The sequence below is a fragment of the Cucumis melo genome, chromosome 6, assembly GCF_025177605.1.
Source record: "Cucumis melo cultivar AY chromosome 6, USDA_Cmelo_AY_1.0, whole genome shotgun sequence".
Lineage (NCBI taxonomy): Eukaryota > Viridiplantae > Streptophyta > Magnoliopsida > Cucurbitales > Cucurbitaceae > Cucumis > Cucumis melo.
In genome coordinates this window covers 445,761-465,483 of record NC_066862.1, presented here as the reverse complement: position 1 = coordinate 465,483, position 19,723 = coordinate 445,761, and the positions used below count along the sequence as shown (strand labels likewise).

The following is a 19,723-nucleotide window of genomic DNA, read 5'->3' as shown; positions in this document are numbered from 1 at the left end:
AAAATTGGGTGAGGGAATTCTAATATTTGGCTCAACCAATATCCAGTGGATCTTCGTCAGTGAAAGGCACTATATTCTTCTTGCTCGGTGGTGGACGGCCACCATGGACACCTCTTAACAGAATGATCCAGTCAAGAAAGCAAATCATCTCTTAATTCTTCTTTTGGTAACACCATCCATCACTTTTTTTTAATCTCTCAGAAGCCAAGCCTTGCCACATGTTATGCTTCCCACTCAATTATAAACTTATTGAATTCTTTTATCTCGTTCTAATCAACAGTAGATCCTGGCTAAATTAGCACCTTTATTGCTCAAATATTGATGTTTCTTATTTGCTATATATGAGTTTGAAAAATTCAACCTGGTTACACTATTTCTACGAATATTTAATTTTGGAGAGCTTCCACGGCCAAATTTAGAAAATCAATAATAATAATAATTAAATAATAATAATCAATTACAAAAGATTAACGAAGGTCGAGAAAATTTGTCCAAATTATTCACCCATTCCTCTCGAAACAGAAGAAACTCAGGTTTATAGGTAGTCACAAATTTATGTTCACACCATGGAAAGGGTGAACCACAAATAACTGAAGCTAAAATAGTTGATGTGTAGTTTGGCAAAACTATGACGTATGACCCAAGCAAAAGCTTCAGACATATTCTGAGAAGCAAAAGGGCAGTGTATATAGAGATGGTTAGGATGCTGAGTAAGGAAAACACATCACAACATGGAGAAACAGTGAACCTTGACGTTTTCCTCCGTATCAATTAGCTCTATCAATTTTACCAAGACAGATCTCACAAGAAAAAAATGTTATTCATTCTTGAGGTAAGCATCCTTCCAAATCACCAAATAAAGTTTGTTCGAACTACGACTAATTGCATGGGTGAGATTGCCCATCAGATAATTGTAAAGACTTTGGTGAGTAGAGTCTATATCCAAGAATTGTTCACAGGTCTTAAAATAAGCGAAAGAAGATGGGTAAGACTTGACCATTCAAACACCTCCAAATCATTGATTTCGACGAAGACCCAAATCCCGAGCAACTTGTGACCTATTCCAAGCTTGTGAAATCGCAACATTGAGGCAAGTGGGTTACCGTAAAACTCTTGGGCAAACCACAGCAATAACCCAGCAACTCAATTGGGAATATGCCACAAAGATGTGTGAAATCCATTGCCGAAGATATCATTGATCTCGTTCATCAAAATGATCTGTAGTAGAGCAAATAAAATGCCAATAAGCTTAACAAGGGTCCTTAAAGCGTGTGGTGGGCATAAAAAATTTAGTCTCCCACTCAAATTTCAACATCAATAACACCAAACATGCTTGATGTCAAAACACACACACAATTTACCATAAAGATCCAATGATTTTCATGCTTTGATGGGCTTATCTGAGTAGGAGGGCCTTCTTGTCTTCATATCTGGTTAAGGAAAAGGAAAAGCCCATCTCTGAAGCACATAACAAGTCCCAGCATCAACTGAAAACAGATGCATCAACTGAAAAAGCTTCCAGGTTCAAACCTTACTTGAACTGTATAACAGCAAGTTACAAAACATTGAAAAGACTCCAGTGAAGGGCAACGGTAACAAACATTACCAGAAAGTGACCAACTGGAAAGAAAGGAAAACCTAATTAAATTAGAATTTCAATACTGTTTTCATACCTGGTGCATATAATAGCAAAGTTCTGGGGCTAGCCTCTCCCAAAGATTGTAGAAATTATGAAAGAGTTTCTTCTTAATCCCCACATTTGCAGATGGAGGAAGAATTTAATAACCAGTCAATGTTTTGGCAATCCCCAAATGTGCAATAATGGAGGTTTAGAAACAGGAGAACTTTTTTGGATTAAAATTTTTATTTTGGTCTCGGAGGGAGTTTGAGGATCGACATTTGCATTGCTTTAGATCTTAGCTACTCGATTCTTCCAAAGTTTACCATTTGAATTATTACTTGTAAAGCTTTGTATTACTATCTTGATAGGCCTCCATTCCATATCTTACATATTCCTAGGAGAAAGAGGCAAAAGTGAGAGCTGTGGGTAATAGACCGCCTTATTCTGTGAGGAAAAATGTGAATCTCTCGTAAACTCCCTCGAGTCAATTGTAAATGCCCTGCGGTTAAATTTAACAAAAATATTTTTAAGATATAATAGTGGAATTTGAGCAATAGATTGCCAAAGAATTATAGCTAGCAAAAAATTGGACATATTTTAGATGTAACTGAAGAGAGTTGGCCGGTGTGTTGCTCCACCAAAAGGTTACCAAGAGAAAAAGGTCAGATACAGATAGATTTTAAAGCTCCCAATACTAACCTATCAAAATGCCATTCTCAATAAGACTACTCAATTCATTATACTTGACCAACTAAAAGAAGTAAGATGGCAGGGCGAAGAAGGTCCCCTTCATGGGCCCAGAGTCATCAATGAGATACCACTTAGGATAAAAGGGGTCAACTTACATTAATATCTAGGGGCCTAAATCATTACTACTACCTTAATATCTAAGGGCCTAATTCCTTTCTACTGGATTGTAGTGCGAAAAGAATTGGACTTAGAAACTGAACTTCAGTTATCATTTCCCCCTTACAGTGGAAATGGTTGGTGATATTAGTTCTAAAAGAAAATAAATAATAATGATAATAACAAATAAAGTCAAACTTACCCAAAGAAGCAAAGAAAGTCCATCAAAAGGTTTCCAAAAGCTGTGCATGGACAATGAATTAGGAAAAGTTCAAATTCATAACCACCATCGGATATAAACATCGCTCACGGAAAGAAACACCAATAACAACAGTTAAAAAATCAATACAAGCCTCAAGATTTTAACATTGTTGGTAAGTACATGCATCCGTTCTGCAAAATTATGAGAACTTACGATTGATTGGTACAAAGTATAAATGCAATGAAAAATCTGAAATGTTCCTAAATGGAGACAAATTTGACAAAACGAACGTTTTGGATCTCAACAAGTAAGATAGGATGAGTTTCCTTACCCGTTGTGAAGGGCTAACCATCACTTGCTTGTTGAGATGACAACTACAATCAATTTTTTTTTTTAATGGGGATCAAATGATTATCGTCAACTGAACAACATTAAACAGTTAGAACGAAAATGTACTCTCCAAACTAAAATGTAAATAAATGTCACGCACTCAATCTTGAAGAGATAGAACTTTGCTTGTACCTCAATTGTTGTGGATATAAACTTAACGCCAATGAAGCTAGTGGATGAACACTCGCCACCTCTCAGGTCCCTGAATAGCTAGATTTGATCCTATGTATGAACATACAAGCATAAGTTCATGACTTTTTCGGTAAAACAAAAGTTGCAAACAAGAGAGTTCTAGTATTCTATCGTTGAAAGTGTAAATTGTACAGGCAATTTAAAAGTTTGATCTAAATGAATTCCCACTAAAGAATTCAAAGACACACATACCCTAATTGACGAGGAGGAGCATTTCAACGTAGTTGGTAAGTGAACAAACCCATCATTACATAGGTCCTAATTGAATGATAAGTTATGATCCAATGGGACACACATTGTCCTATAAGTCGAAAGTAATTCGTAAGATTCCTTTGATCTCCTTCAATTCATGGCCCATAAAAATACTTAGATGAAGTGCATCCAAACATTCTTTTTCGCTTTAAAAGGGTGACCCGCCGAAGATAAAGGAAAATCCTTATGTCATTTTGTAGAACTGTATAGCCCATCTGAAGGATGAAAGATCCCTTCCAAAACAAGTTTGCAAGGCTGCAAGAGAGGAAAATGTGGCTCTGTGACTCACTCTTCTTGCACAACAAACACCATTGTGGTGAAATGGGCAATTAAGACAATCTGCATTGAAGCTATTCAAAGGTGTTAATGATTCAGCGGTGTGAACCAATTAGTGGAGAAAAATCAATATCATTCAATGAGATCCTTTCAACAAATGGGTTCCTTTATGTAGGAAAAACCACGGACAAAATATGCCTAAAAACACAGCCACACAAACTACATCACTAATCAAACAAATAGCCCCTCACAGTAAAACAGTAAAAAACATAAGAAAACTAACTAACAACCAAATAAACTATATCAATGATAGAACCTTATCTTGCTGGGGTGTTCACTCCATATTTCAAATAAATTTGTACAGAAGGTTCAATTCACTTCTCAAGCCAATGCCATTAAGAATTTAGAACACAAGAATCCTCTGCTATCAAGCTTCCAGTAAGGATTAAGTAAGGATTAAGTAAGAATTAAGTACGGAAAGCCTTAGGTCAGCCCATTCCTCAATTTGAGCATCCTTTAGGTTTCTTCTCATCTTTAGAACGCAGATTTCAGCTTCTACCTTCCACCCGTCATAACCAAGGCTTAGTTATTAAGAGTGATAGAGGAGATTAACACCCAGGGGCAGGCACAGACTTTAAAAGGTTAAGAAAAAGTAACAGAAAATGATATATCAGAATATCAGAGCTTCTTCCAGTAGCCATATGTCATTCTAGAAGGATGTGGAAGCTCCATTTCCAAATTTACAAACAAAAATAATCCAGTGCAAGCGCACAGAGTCCAACAAGAAGTGATTAAATAAATTGTCATTTCCCTTTTTATGGCTTTTAATCATATTGTTGTAATGACCTTACTTGAACAGGATCTGTTCTATAGTTTGCACATCAGTGTCCTTGAGTTCTAAAAAATCCTATTCTTGTAACCAATCGAAAAAGAAAAAAAGAGAAATAAATTGTCATTTTCCCACAAGGATTAACACCAGATTTTTACTCAGTTAAAACTGAAATTTAGTGAATTAAAAAATAAGAAACCAATTGAAATTGATGTTGAAGCATTTCTTAATTTGGGTTGAAGTTGGTGTTGAAGCATTTCTTAATTGGGCTAAGTGTGTTGAGAGATTTTTTAATTACATGAACACCCCTGAAAACAAGAAGGTTAAGTTGATTAATTTCAAATTAAAATCAGGAGCATCTGTCTGATGGGATAAATTATAAAAAAAGATCAACGATTGATAGAAAAATGGCCAATTACGAGCAGGCCACCTATGCTATGAATGATCAAAACAAGATGTCTGCCTGCTATAGGGAGACAAAGTAAATCAGATGATTAGTTAAGATGAATTGGATAAAAGTAAGTCTTCATCCCTTAGATGTATATGTGAATTCTTTTTTTTTTTTTTTTTTTTTTTGAAGAAAATTGGTGAATGATATAAAAACAGCTTAAAGGCTCCTTATGCTGAAAGGTAAATAACAATAAAGCTTTCCAGTTGGTAATCAATGAATATTCCTGTTAAGCTATGGTTTCCAAAAAAAAAAAAAACCACTGTTTTAAGCTGGCTGGCATGTCTGCCAAGCTGCATGCAGTAAATAGTTTTTTTTTAAACGGAAACATATCCCTTTATTAATTAATGATAATAATAAAGAGTCAAAGTTCAAAGTACATGAGGGATATAAACAGTAAATAGTTAAAGTTACTGTACTAATGTATTATACATAATAATACATTGGTACAGTAACTTTGGTTAAATACCAAATGACAAGAAACATGCTTGACGTCAAACAAAAAGTTCAGCAATGTACCACCATACCCAATGATTTTCATGCTATGATGGGAAAAAGGTTCGGTCCCGATAGATCTTTGAGAAGTATATTGTTCAAAAGAAACATTGATGAAACTTGGCCAGTGTTCAAAAGATCTTTGTTGTATATTGTTCTACCAAAAGGTTAGCAAGAGAAAAGGTTCGATACAAATAGATTTCAAAGCTCCCAATACAATCTTCTCAAATGTCGTTCTCAATAAGACTACACAACACATCACCATGGACAGATGACGAAAACCAAAAGAAAAAGACACAGAACTCCCGACTACACAAGAAAGTCAGAAATTATATGATTTTCAAACGAGGACAAATGATAAAGATGGGGGAACACGGAGCAAAGGGAACTATCCCCGACCCAAAGATCTTCCTAAAAATACGTATCTTGACCATCCCCCACGATATAACAAACCAAAAGGGAAAACGAGGGAAGCTCATTTGCAACATCTTTCCAAGGGCAATGCGAAAGCCACTTAGCCAATAGGGCTTTGTTCCGACTTCCTAAATTACCAATCTCCAACCACTCTTGGTTCACAGGGCACTCCACAAACTCCCAACTAACCAAATGAAACCCCTTGCCTTCATCCACCCGTTCCCACAAAAAGTCTTTAGTGTACGTCTTGATAATTTTGAGGGTTGAACCGGAAGCCCTAGACAGGGAAAGATAATAAATGGAAATACCGCTCAACACAGATCTGATTAGAGTAACTCTACTCGCCTTGAAAAAATAACCTTGTTTCAAGAGGCTACCCTTTTACGGTTCTTCTCAAAAAGACTAGCAATCACTTTCTTCCAAGAGGCTAGCAATCACATTCTTTTTATAATTCTGTGTTCGCTCCTCTAGATGACAAATAAAAAGTGAAATAAAGAAAACAATGTACACCATGACCATGAAAATGACACTAACCTTTTGGTATTGTTGGTATCAGATAAAACATTGGAGGACACATCATCACTTCAAAAGCATTGATATTGAGTTCCTATCGATTAAACCTTTCATATAACTTTCATATACTCTGTAGTTTTTCATTTTAAAGGAAATAAAAATAATAATATAAACTGAGAAACTTAAATACCTCCATGCATATAAAGATAGTAGATCAAGCTCTTATGATAAATCGATGCTAGGAATTATTTTCTGCAGCATCCTATTAGTTGCATCTGAACTTGCGTCACCATGATCATGAAGGGATATCAGCACACTCTCCATAATAGAATAAGCTTCTGAAAAAGCCTACAAACAAAAATTTTGAATAATTAAAGAGAGAGAATTATAACCACCGTTGTTAAATATTCTTTTTATAGGAACAATCATGTAAAATTATAGTTATAGAAAAAAAATAGCAAGTATAAAATCTTGTATGTTAGTCATGAATCTGATTGAAGTTAAAACATACAGAAAACAAGCGCACAAAAGGGCTACAAGAAACAGTGCCAGATCCTGAAATTTTGTTGAAAAGGGAATTTATAATTGAGTAAAAATAATCTGAAAAAAATTGTAAAAAATTGGGCTTGAACCTGGGTCTAGAAGGGACTATAAGGTAGATTTACCACTTGACTAACTAATGATATTGGTATTATGTCATATATATTTATATATAAAGAGCATAAAGTTTAGGAGGGCTCAAGCCTATAGTAAATCCGCCGGTGACAATAAAGCACTCACATCCCAGAAGATATGACTAAACCAACTATATCATAATCATGTTAAACATGACAGGAATAGTGTCCAAATGAGCTTCTTGTGATCTTAATCTAAGAACACATTAGTCTTAACATTCAAGCATTTTCCTTCACATGAGGAAGCCAGACAACAAGTCAAGTAGTTGTGTATCAAAAGAAAATCATGAGTAGGCAACTTTACAAAATAGAGTCAGCAACTCACTATCTAGGCAAAATTATTTTACATTTTCATTCCAAAAATAAAGCAGCTCAGCTAAAATAGTGTTCTTTGCAACGATTTGCCTCAAATTCAAAGGGCAAAATGAAATAAAAACGTTTGGTTTTAACAACCAAGATTCCATGGTGAAGTGATGTTTCTAAATTGTATGGCATATTAAAGTCACATAAAGTACTTCCTATCCACATCATCAAAGTAAATAATGCCACCAGGTCAGATACCTTACCTTGACACATTGATGAATGCGGAAACAATTGCGTCCAACATTATTCATGGGGAAAAGAGGATCATCGATATGTAAAGGATCAATGCTACATAAAAAATGGAACCCAGTTAACAGTTATAACCAACCCAAAGATAGTAAAAATAGGCATCACCAGAGATAGTACTTAGCAAATTACCTGTATCCCCTTTCCCTCTTTATATAGACTCCACTACCCTGTATCGAAATGCGCATTTGGCGAGGATCAAATACATTCCTGAATTAAAAGTAAACAACTCTACATTAACATATACACATTAAAGCTGCAGTCCACTATTGTAGTGCAAAAAGCGGAAAAGAACTGGACTTTGAAAAAAAAAATGGGGGTAAGATAAGGGGAGAATATGATCTGAGACTAGGGATCTAGTTGAAGTTCTCTCTCTTCCTTCTCTCTCCTCTTTAACTCCTCTCCTCTTCTCCCCCTTTGACTGTCCCTACTCCCGGTGGCAACATGGAAGTGAAGAGCTGTAATATTGTCAAGTCCTTCCACTGCATTTGGTTCGACAAGGGAAAAATTGCATCCTTGATCTGGTGCAATGCTGTAAAGGCAATCTTGGCAGAAATATGGTTCGAGAGAAACCAATGGGTCTTCGTCTTCCACAATAAATCTTTCTCTTGGCAGAACAGATTCAAGGTAGCACGGTTGAATGCCTCTTCATGGTGCTCTCTAAGGAAACAATTCAACAACTACTCATTGCAAGACATCCTACTTAATTGCCAGGCCTTCATACTTCAATGAAAATTCCAATTGGAGCATAGTGCTCTGAAGTCTCCTCCTCCCCCTTTTTGCAGCTCCTTTCTCCCTAGTCGCCATTTTGTTTGAATATTTTATTACTGGTTTATTGGGTGGTATAGGCTGTGTGTAGCCCCCACTTGGACTTTATTTATTTTTGTTTCGGTTTTATACTTTAATTTCCTGGATGTGTTGAGGATGCTATTTGTTTAAGTTGCAGTAAGCTGTAGTTTATGGACATGATAAGGGTGCTAGGGGGGTGTCAACCTAATTGAAATGTCCCGGTGCGCTTACTAATCCTTAGGTTTATTGTCTTTGTATATCCCTCATGTACATCGAGCTTTGTCTCTTTAGTATTATTTATCTATTTTTCCTTTTCAAGAAAAACTGAACTTAGAAACTGAAATTTGGTTATCTACTTATCTTTCCCCCTTCTACAGTGGAAATGGAAATTATTTCTTTAAAAAAATAATGATAATAATAAATAAAGTCAAACTTACCCAAAGAAGTAAAGGAAGTCCATCAAAAGGCTCCCAAAATTCTGCAGGACCATTGAATTTGGAAAAGTTCAAATTCATAACCACAATTAGATATAACCATTTCCCAGGGAGAGAAAACAACACCAATAATAGTGGACAAAAAATTAAAGCAGGCCTCAAGATTTTAACATATACACTCCATAAATTTTTTACATTAAATATTACGTCACAGCATTGAAGATTTAATTTCTCAGAGATCATCCAATCAAATTTGCAAAACAGTTAATTCACTTCTCAAATCAACCCTTACAAAAAGATAACGGAATTTACTTGGTTGATAGGACGGCCAAGATGATGTTCATGCTGAAGAAAGCGTATGATTAGTAATACCTGTAAAAGAGTTACAGCAAGAAACTTAAAAACCTCATCACAATAGAAACCTCATTACGGGTTATCTACTCTCATTATGGCTATTGTAACCCATGACAGGACCTGTTGTATACATTTCACCAAACCAAAACTGCTAAAGGGTTTAAATGCATCACCACTAGATTCCATCTGTTTATAGGAAAAACGCCTTGGAGCTATATCAATTATAAAACATGCCAGTAATGTAATACAGGCAAAGGGGGCTAAGAAGACATTCTGAAGCTATCAAGAGAGAACTAACAACTTCCCTCAAAATAGTCAGGATGGAAAAAATTGAAAATGCATGATCTCCATGTATGGTTCTGAAAAATTAAAATCTGACTGCCAACGTGGCAACTAGGTGCCAGACCTCTCATTGATACAATTTTGAATACAGTTGGATACCCTTAGAGATAGGAGTAATGTGGTGAACTTGGAAGTTGGATCTTCCATAAATTGGGTGATCTGCCCCTGGAGAAGTTGGTGAACCCAAAGCAGTTCTTTAATTTTCTTTGATAAATTTAGATCCCAGATGTTTCTTGTAATAGTATTCTCTCGGTGATGTTTTCTTTATCCTATGCCGAAGGTTATGCCTTTTTCCTTTTTCTCTTTTTTCTCTTAATATACCCTGTTTCAATTTGAATAATAACATTGTATTTCTCCCTTATTTTCTTGTAAAGGCTTCATTTTAATGAAATCATGTCTTAAAAATTATATTTCCACTGAACCACTGAAAACGTCAAAAGCTCAGAGTATTTTGATTACAGTATGCTACGAAATAAGAGGTTGGGACAACTCACCAAACAGTAAGAACTTAAGCCGCCAGAATAGGACTGATCAAGACTTCGATCTGCCAAAAATTTCTTTAAAACCAAAGCCAAAGGTATAGTGGCTGGAAATTGTTCAGTCAGCTCCTTGACCTGCAGTTGCCATTGCACAGAATCAAATACAAATTATTGGACTTGGCTAAGCTGCATCCTGTTTCTTTTAGAAAATCACAGGACACAAACTTTCAATTTCATTAATTAGCAGTATGGAATTGAAAGTTGTCTTTTAGTTTTTGTTAATGGTAGGCTGCTGATGTAAAGGCCTTATATTTTGGACCATTTGTACTTTCTCAATGTCATTTCATTTCTCTATTTTTGGATATGATGAGGATGCCTAAGGGGGTGTCAGCCTAGTTGAGATGTCCAGTGCGTCTACTAATTCCTATTAATTAGGAGTATGATACCAACTTATGTGTCTTTTCTTGTTTTTGTAAGAAAAATGACTTTAAAAGAAAATTAAAAAAAATTCACAAAAAACTATGATAAAATTCAGAAAGTGAAGTATACTAATGGATTACCAGCTCAGAAGTTTGGAGTCCCGTATGTGATGGAGTCTTGAAACTGATGTCAATGCGGACTGACTTGGTGCTAATTGAGGAATCATAATTCACCTCCAAACATTTTGGCAATACAGAATCTTCTAAACTAGCCATATCATTGAGATTGTTGGTATCTTGTTCTCCAGATACAGCAGAGGACTCCTCCTTGGGCGATTGCATATTTGAAGTGGACGAAGTAATGAGATCATGGGGAACTTCAACAACAAGCATGATAATAGGAATCTGACCCAAAATAGAAACTGATTAGCAAATGCGCAGAATAATATCTATTATTGACAAGAATTAAGTAAATAGTTGATAGAAAAGGCAATTACAGCAGTATTTTCCACCGTCTTTAATGAATCACTTTTTACCCACTCCTGATTGGAAAGATATCTGGCTGCATGCTGGAAAACCAAAAATATTTATTGAACTTCTACACTTGGAAAAATAAAACCAACGAAAAGTTTTACTTAAAAAAAACGATACAGAAGAATCAAAATTACGAGAGACAATAGGGGTCAAACCCAACCTCATGTCATGGAGAGAACAAAACACCTCTTTTTTTCTTAATGGAATCAAGCCTCTTTCATTGAATTAATGAAATGAGACTATTGCTTAAAGTACTATAGGGAAATACAAAGAACAAGAGAACCTAAGCATCAGAAGGTGCATCCAAGAATCTCGATAACAAAACATCCCTTAAGCTAATCTAAATCAATGGACAGATGGAGGACTTAGGGTATTATAAACTCCAATGCAAAAAGAGGAAGAAATAACCATTAATAAAATAAAAATAACGATAATAATAACGACAACAATAATAATAATAAAAGATCTATTTTTTTAACGATAAAGATATATCCTTCAAGGAATAATCAGGAATAGCTGGGAATAATCAGGAATAGCTGGACTAAGCATAAACAAAGTGAGCTGCAACCTCACATTCAATTCCTCGAGACAAGAATAAACATACCTGAAGGCAGGTTTCTTTGATACCATTACGTCCCTCTAAGATCCCAGCTTCTTTAATAGGTTCCTAAAAGATAATAGAAACAAACCTTATTTAGAGCACTAATGCGGAAGAGAGACGCGAGGGACCCAGTAAAGTAATGAACTAACCAGATTTCTCACTGGAGGCAGACAAACCACAAGATCCACATCACTCGTGGGAAGGGACAAACCAGTTGCATTTGAACCAAAAATGTTTGTCCTGGACCTAGGCCATAAGACTTGAAGGGACCGTGTAACCCGTTTAACAGCCCAAGTGATGTAAGGCTTCTTGGCCATGTTTTCTGCTGCAACCTAGTATGGCATATCCCATCAATAGCATTTCTCAGGGATAAGAATCGTTTAAATAAATCCCAACTAGGAAATACTACAAAAATAGCAACAGTGAGATCTCTTACATGCTTGCAAAAAGAGTCAATCTCATCATGTAGGCGGTTGTGCATCAAAGAAAGAGATTCTTTTTTTACAGAGCAGCTAATCGTAGGTGGAAAGAGAGGAAATGCAACATCTGGCTGCAAAAGAAAATTAATCGTAAGGAAAATGCAAACTCAGTACATAGCTCAAATATTTGGATTGCAGTTGCATACTCACATGTTCCTGATCGAGAGCTATCTGGGGCACAGCTATTAATGACAAGGGTTGAACTGTCGAGCAATTAGAATTACTTTTATTTCTCCAATTAGGCCATACAACTTCAGCACCGTCAATACGTAAGCAGGCTTCTTCCAAATTAGTTCCATCCGGATACCAACCCTTTACCCCCCAGTGCCTTGGACTTGAGCTACCAGATCTAACAGTCGGAAACCCCCTGTGCTTCCTGGAGTCACTTACAGGAGAAGGTGGAGGTGGTATTGGTGCCCGTGGAACACAAAGAACTACTGGAGACGGTGGGCGCTTTACTCGAGATTGCTCTCTCCTAGTAGGAGGGATACATGGGCTTTTATGATCATAACCATGACAGAACTCAGATCTTGATCTTTCCCTCGACATACTTGGAATAACAATAGGGCGCAAGATTGGAAATGAATGTGAGTCTCCTGCTTTCCCTTCAACATCGCTAGAAAAATTTGGCAAAGATCTAGGATCATCTTCCTCTGTCACCGTGTCTTTCATAGTTGTTGAGGAATGGAGCATGTTGTTGGGTATATCAGTTCCTTGCACCACATAACCAAGAGCCTGCTTTCCAGAACCCAGTGGATCAAAAGGAGAACAGAATGAAGTGGCAGTTGGGGAAGTCAACCCATTACTGTAAGAAGAAGAAAAAGCAACCATGTCATCAACAGTCCTGTTCATGTCTGCTTCACGCCAAGCCCATGAGCTATCATCAGAACTAAGAGAAGGTGGTCGAGAGAATCCCGTCCCATGGTGATCAGAAGGATTCCAGTACATAACACCACCACCAAAATATTGATTATAGTCTATCCCAGAAACTGCATGCATTTCCAATTCTTCCTCCGATATCCAGTTTCCATCACACTCATCAGCTAGGTCTTGATTATTTGACAAATCAGGAAAATCAGTGAGTTTACCAGAGTACTTCTCATCTTCCGTACTAATTTGACTGCTGCTATTAGGGAACCCCTGACAAAAAGTAGATTGTCTCCTAGAAAGAAACCCAATATCATGATTTGACGTCATTGTTGAAGCCAAGCCAGAAGCACTTCGTAAAACTGGGGGCCAATCTAGACTCATTAACAGTGGTCGAGTAAGAATTGGATTACAGCCACCTTTAGCAGAAGAATTTCTTGATTGATGCATTGCAGGGGTGAAAGACCGGCGAAAATGATTGTGCCAATTATGACCAACGTCTAAATGTAATCTATCAGTAGCAGGTGGGAGATGTGAATTGAATGATGGGATATACAAAGAAGCTACACCATGCCATTCATAGGGAGAATGTTCCAAGGGATTCAAGGTCCTAGCATTACAAGTATCACCACTAAATCGATGACGAGATGAGCATGATTTCTCCTTTACATCAATGGTTCTCGGAAGTTTATCCAACAAAGATGATTTATCTCCTAATTCACAAGTTCGGACAGAGCTCTTCACATTGACATCACTTTTGACAATATTCTTTAGCTCCAATGAAGGCAAATGAGAAGGTACTGCACTGCAATCCATAAAAGATGAAGAATTTTCCATCGTAGATGATAAGAATTGATTTTCAATTATTCCTTTTGAGAACTGAGATTCTCCAGGACCAATTTGACAGACAGATTTTGTTATTCCAGAAACTTCATGTACTTCAATATTAAGGATGCTTTCATACTCTCTATTTGGCTCATTAGAGAGAACTAGAGGACTTGAGATTACTGTTGAACTGTCAAAGTTATTTGTACTATCATTCTTGATATTTGAGATGGAAGGTTTTATGAATATACTATCCTTATCCAGCTCTGCTACCTGATCCTGAGAACTAAAAGATGGCGAGGAAAATTTAACGGCTGGCCCAACAGAAGGTCTTATTTCAACTAATCTGCTATTCCCACCAGAATTTTTACTCTTGTGTTTTTTCTTCTTCCTCACACTGCCTTGATCTTTTCCAACACTCATTTTTTGGTCATGTACCTGGTGGCAGGCTACTGGTTACAATGTATTCAAGCCATTAAATATACAATAAAAATATTTTTAAAAAGCACTAATAAAATAATAAATAAAAATCAAATTAACTGTTTTGGATACATCTGCTGGAATTTCTCTGCAAGTCTCATTTCCCTTGGACATAATAGACATTGTTGTGGAGTCTGTCATAACTTCTCCTCCTCTGTGACCACACTCCTTGTCATATTCCTGACGCTACATCAAAAAATCAAATTCATATCCTGCGGGTAAGTCCATTTATAACATTTTTTATGCTTCAAACCAAATTTACCTTCATAAAGTTATTGCTTGATAAATCATCTACACATGCCCTCAGCACAGGATTCTGTGATTTCCGGCTCTTTCCCTTTTTCCTTCTACTGGAAGCACCTACATGCTCTCTTGATTTACTTGGAAAGGACTTACTATTCCCCTCTCCTAGAAGCTCAAATTTCGTGCAATCAAGTGAAATAAACATAAGAAATTCCCGCAATTTTCTTAATATACAATCAGGGATGGCACAGATAGAACCCAAAGTGCTATAAAATAGATTACACTTATAGTATTCATCATGAAGACACGATGATACCATCGTAACAATATCCTGAAGCACAAGCAAATTTCTAAAGATATTGCTTAACAAATAAGGTTTTCCAGAATGGGTAGCCGGAATTATGTTGAAGTCAATATGCAAGTCCGCCTGGGATGTTAACATGGACCTAGGTGGAGATGTAGTACAATTGTACCTAAATGGTCTATTCCATTCAGCACTAAAGAGCCCCATCTCATGCTCCGCAAGTCCACTTGTCCATCTCAGAATCTCATGCGTCTGAAAACTCAAAAAACGACTGAAAGTTAGCTGAAATATGGTGATAGATCTCAAACCTGCTGTACACGTATCAAAATTAAACATAAGTTAAATTTTTTAGGGAAGAAGAATGATGTAAGCTTGTTAGGGATATTTTTGTAGTTACCTTGATTAGCAAGTCCTAATGAAATAGTTTGGTATCTCGTCAGCTAAGTTAGTTAATTAGTTACCAAGCGTAGTTTTATCTTCTTGTTTTCTTTTTTATTTAAGGAAACTAAAACTTTTCATTTATAATGAAAAGAGCCAAAGCTGAAAAAGTACCAGAGATAAATTACAAAGGCTTTCAAAGATATCATCTGCAAACTGGAGATAAGATGAGAAAATATTATTCCATACTACCTGAAGCCCCTCGCTCAAGTATATCACTCTTCACTTCTCTTGATATATCTTTTTTTTTTTTTTCTAATTAACAACTTACATTGAGAAAAAAAAAAAAAAAAACTGGCATAAAACCAAGTCCAACAAAAAAAAGTGGACTCCCTTTACAAGAAGGTACTCCAACTATGTGAAATCACACCTATAGAATAATTACAAGAAGTCAAATTGAGGCCCAAAGGAGATGATCCAGGTCTTCGTCCACCTTCCAACAAAGAATACAATAGAAAGGCTACACAAGTGAGGTCATCCTCCTAGCAAACCTATCTAAAGTGTTCACCCAACCAAACAAAACTAGCCAAGTAAAGAAACTAACCTTTCTTAGGAATCTTAATCCTCCAAACCACATCAAAAACCAACTCCCTAATGGGCAAGGAATCCAACAACAATCTGAAGAAGGATTTACAAGAAAAATCTTTCGCTGGACTCCAAATGCAAACATCCCTCCTCCCCACCCTAAAATTGAACTCCTTAAATGAAGAAAGAAAAGTGGCAACCTTCGTCATTCCCCATTGGGCAAATCACGGAGAAACCCAAAAGAAAAAGACATAGAGTTCCTAGACCAAACCAAGAAATTTGAGACCAAACGGTTTTTAAAGGAAGACAAATGATGGAGATGGGGAAAATAGAAGAAAGAGAACTATCCCTCGCCACAAATCTTCCCACAAATACATGTCCTTATCGTCCCCTCCAACACAAAAAAACCAAGTGAATGTGGGAAGCTCAAGCGACATGTCTTTCCATAGGTTCCAATGTTTTGCCTTTACCCCTTTTGGCACCCAATCAAAAGAGCGGTTGTCACGCTTACTCGCTATGATATGACCACAAAGATTCATGCTCAAGGGTGAAACACAAAGCCACTTAGCCAACAAAGCTTGTTATGAATTCTTAAATTGCCACTCCAACCCCCCTAGTTGACAAGACAACCAACAGCCTCCCAATTGATCAAATGAGAGCCCTTCCCTTCACTTACTCCTACGCAAAGAAAATCTCTCATAAACTTCTCCATGCACTTACAAACTGAACTACAAACCCAAAAAAGGGAGAAAAAAATACACAGGAATGCCACTGAGCACCAATTTGATCAGAGTAAGCATACCTGTTCTAGAGAAGAAAAAAAAAAAACCTTTCTTCCACAAAGCTAACCTCTTCCAGGACTTCTAGAAAATAGGGTTCTAAAAAGACGTAGCTCTTGGGTTACCTTACAAAAGGAGCCCAAGGTAGGAAGAAGGAAAAGTACCAACTTCAAAACCAAGCGCCTCCGCCAATCTCCTAAGCTTATCGTGATTGCTATTAATCCCAAAATTTGGCACTTACTCCTGTTGATTTTAAGACTCGACATGGCTTCAAAGAACATCACCATATGATTAAGGGGTCAAGAAAGACTCCTTTCTGCCCAAGCAAAACAATATTGTATCATCAGCAAACTGAAGATGCAACAAGGCCACCTTGTTTGAATCAACCGTAAAAGGCTCGATAATATTTCCTTTCAGCCCCTTTAAAATAAGTCAACTTAAGACATGCAAAGGCCCAAAAAGAATCCTAAACATCACACACAAAGTCACAACTTCGAAGAATGTGGTACAAGTATTCTTTTCCATTATGACAAAGAATACAACAAAAAGACCCAACAAGGAATCCTAAGAAGCCTATCCAACGTGTTAGCATAATCCTGAAGAACCTACCAAGAAAAGAACCTCATCTTTCTAAGGACCTTGATCCTCTAAAGCACCAAAAAGACAGACACGCTTAAGGAGGAAGGATCAACCAAACATTGAAAAAGAGACTTCCACGAAAACCCTTCCAAAGGATTGAAGCTCCAAAATGTGACATCTCTTCTCCCCAACCTAAAGGGGTGACTCTCGAGTAAAGAAAGAAGAGGAACTACATCCATTGTCTCCCTATCGGAAAGAGGACAACAAAACTCGAATGAAAAGGTACAATAGCTCCTAGACCACATAGACAATCAACAACGAAATGATTTTTAAAAGATGACAGATGATACAATCAAATAAACAAGACACAAAAAGCACTCTCCCCCACCCAGTGATCTTCCCGAAAGTATGCATCTCTTCCCTCCCCCACCACAAAATGGACCAAGTGAATGAAAGAAGCTTTCGAAATTTCTCTCCACAAATTCCTGTGAGTACCTTTAATACCTTTAGGCAACCACCTAAAAGTATGGGGAACATGTTTACAAGAAATGATCCAACGTCACAATGAATTTGGCTCATGACAAGCACCGCAACCAGTTGGCTAAAAAGGGTTTTGTTACACATCCTAAGATTCTCGATTTCCAAACTCCCCAAATAAATCAATCTCTCATTAAACTCCTATTTAATCAAGTGTGAACCTTTGCCTTTCCCTTAGGCAATCCTTCCTAGGGGGAGTCACGTATCAATCTCTCCAAACACTTAGACACCTCAAACGGACCCTGAAAAGTGAGAAGGATAAAACAGGAATGTGATTAAGACAGACTTGATTAGGATAAGTATGCCTACTTGAGAAAAGAAACCTTTCTTCCAAGAGGTTGACCAGCTTCCAACTTTATCCACCACAGAGTCTCACAAAGAAACAGACTTAGGATCACTTCCCTTGATATCATTATACTCAAAATATCTACCAAACAGCAAGAAGATGTAGGGGACAATCCAAAATCCTACCCCTCAACTTACTATTGAAAGTGATAAAGCTTCTAATTGTCCTAAGATGTATCCGAATCCAATATCTTCATTTATACCAACAACTTTCTTTCGACTTAGCTTTTAACCAACAACAACGACAACAAAATTTAAATTAAAATTTAAATTTAAATTTAAAAAATTAAGAATAAATAAATAATCTCAATCCACATAATCGACCATAATATTTTGAGTAGGAAGACAAAGGGATTAAGCACCAGAAACCCGAGTATGGTGAAATAATTTGTAACGGCTTCAACTAAATAAGCACACAAGATGGACAACATGTACTGTTCCCAGAATTACCAAATTTTTTGCTGATTTCCCCAGAATTGCAGTCAGAATTTTTTTCCTTGATGAATAATCCAATTTATCCCACCAGTCCACGCATCCCTTTTTCCTCCAAAACACGTTTGTCGCCATGCCAGTTGCTGTAGCCTTCTCTTTGAACTTTACCGATCTTTTTTTTCCATTATTCAAGTTCATCCATGACAATCTCAAAGCCACCTCCAACTTATTCGCCACAAAGGCCTCCATACTGTAGTATCCTTTCGCTTTTAACCAATTTAATTCAGCCCAATGGGACGCCAGGTCACCCCCTTCACCTCTCAAAAACGCTCCATTTGAAACTCCATCCATCGCCTCGACGAATTTATCCACATTTGAGACGAATTCCTCGCTTACAGTTATAGAATCGATGTTCTTCAACGAACAAGAACATTCCTCGAGCTTGTCGCCTTCCCTGGAACCGAATAATCGAGTGGACTCAAAAATCATCCTTTGGGACTCGTTGGACTCGGAGACACGAGACAGTAGTCCGCGGGACTTCTTAAAGCATAAGCTAGGTAAGTGCAGAGGGTCGGTGGAGAGAATGTCTGGAAGGATGATAAAGAAACCGTGTCCTCGTCTGCGAACTTCGGCCACCATTTGGATGAGGATTTGGACGAATTTGAAATCAACGACCGTGAGATGAGCTTGGCGTTGGTGGACGCTGAGAGAAGAGAACCATTTGAGGATGGAGGACCTGGGATTGGAATTGGTATCAGGGTTGAGGGGAAGGGATGTAGAATGGTATAGGGAGATATGGGAGGTGAGGGAGTCGATGAGCTGGTTCTGAGCCATGATCGAGTTCACCGGCGGTCACTGGATGCGATCGGTTCGTGGATTGTTCTTGTTTTGTCTGTTTGTGTGTTTCTGGCGTTGCATAGACAAACAGGAGACGAGAGTGACGGAGCGGTGAGAATGAGAATCGAGAAGAAATAGCGGGCAGATTTTCGCGGGTTGTGGCCATGTGGGCTCTTAATTCGCCCTGCTGTCCATTTCTAGTTTATTGGAATTTACTGTAAAACTAAGCTATATACCAAACTTTCCCACCTTTGCTATGCCATCTCACTCCATATTTCCATATTTCCATATTTCTAGTTTCTTTCTCTTTTTTTAGTTGTTATTATTCCCACAAATTATG

The 19,723-nt window shown here is 37.2% G+C and overlaps 1 protein-coding gene across 15 annotated transcripts; it reads right to left on the bottom strand.

The window, feature by feature from the left end:
- Positions 1–738: 738 nt before the first annotated feature.
- Positions 739–19,698, bottom strand: LOC103483113 (uncharacterized). 15 transcript variants are annotated; one of them, XM_051085814.1, is made up of 23 exons: positions 18,565–19,698; positions 14,627–15,163; positions 14,425–14,544; positions 12,343–14,322; positions 12,150–12,263; positions 11,863–12,045; positions 11,717–11,779; positions 11,076–11,147; positions 10,720–10,983; positions 10,175–10,294; positions 9,297–9,356; positions 8,988–9,028; positions 7,894–7,971; positions 7,719–7,803; positions 6,669–6,826; positions 6,500–6,572; positions 3,444–3,842; positions 3,192–3,281; positions 3,001–3,090; positions 2,670–2,709; positions 1,674–2,120; positions 1,362–1,540; positions 739–1,218 (listed from the first exon to the last, which is right to left on the bottom strand). In XM_051085814.1, the coding sequence occupies exons 1-15, from the start codon at positions 19,378–19,380 to the stop codon at positions 6,701–6,703; spliced, it is 4,659 nt and encodes a 1,552-aa protein (XP_050941771.1). In that variant the 5' UTR covers positions 19,381–19,698; the 3' UTR covers positions 739–1,218; positions 1,362–1,540; positions 1,674–2,120; positions 2,670–2,709; positions 3,001–3,090; positions 3,192–3,281; positions 3,444–3,842; positions 6,500–6,572; positions 6,669–6,700. The 15 variants fall into 15 exon arrangements, with proteins under 15 accessions (XP_050941771.1, XP_050941773.1, XP_050941768.1 ...); XM_051085816.1 differs by having other exon boundaries at positions 14,437–14,544; XM_051085811.1 differs by having other exon boundaries at positions 3,444–3,853; positions 6,500–6,585; positions 14,425–14,550; positions 18,565–19,697.
- Positions 19,699–19,723: the final 25 nt, after the last annotated feature.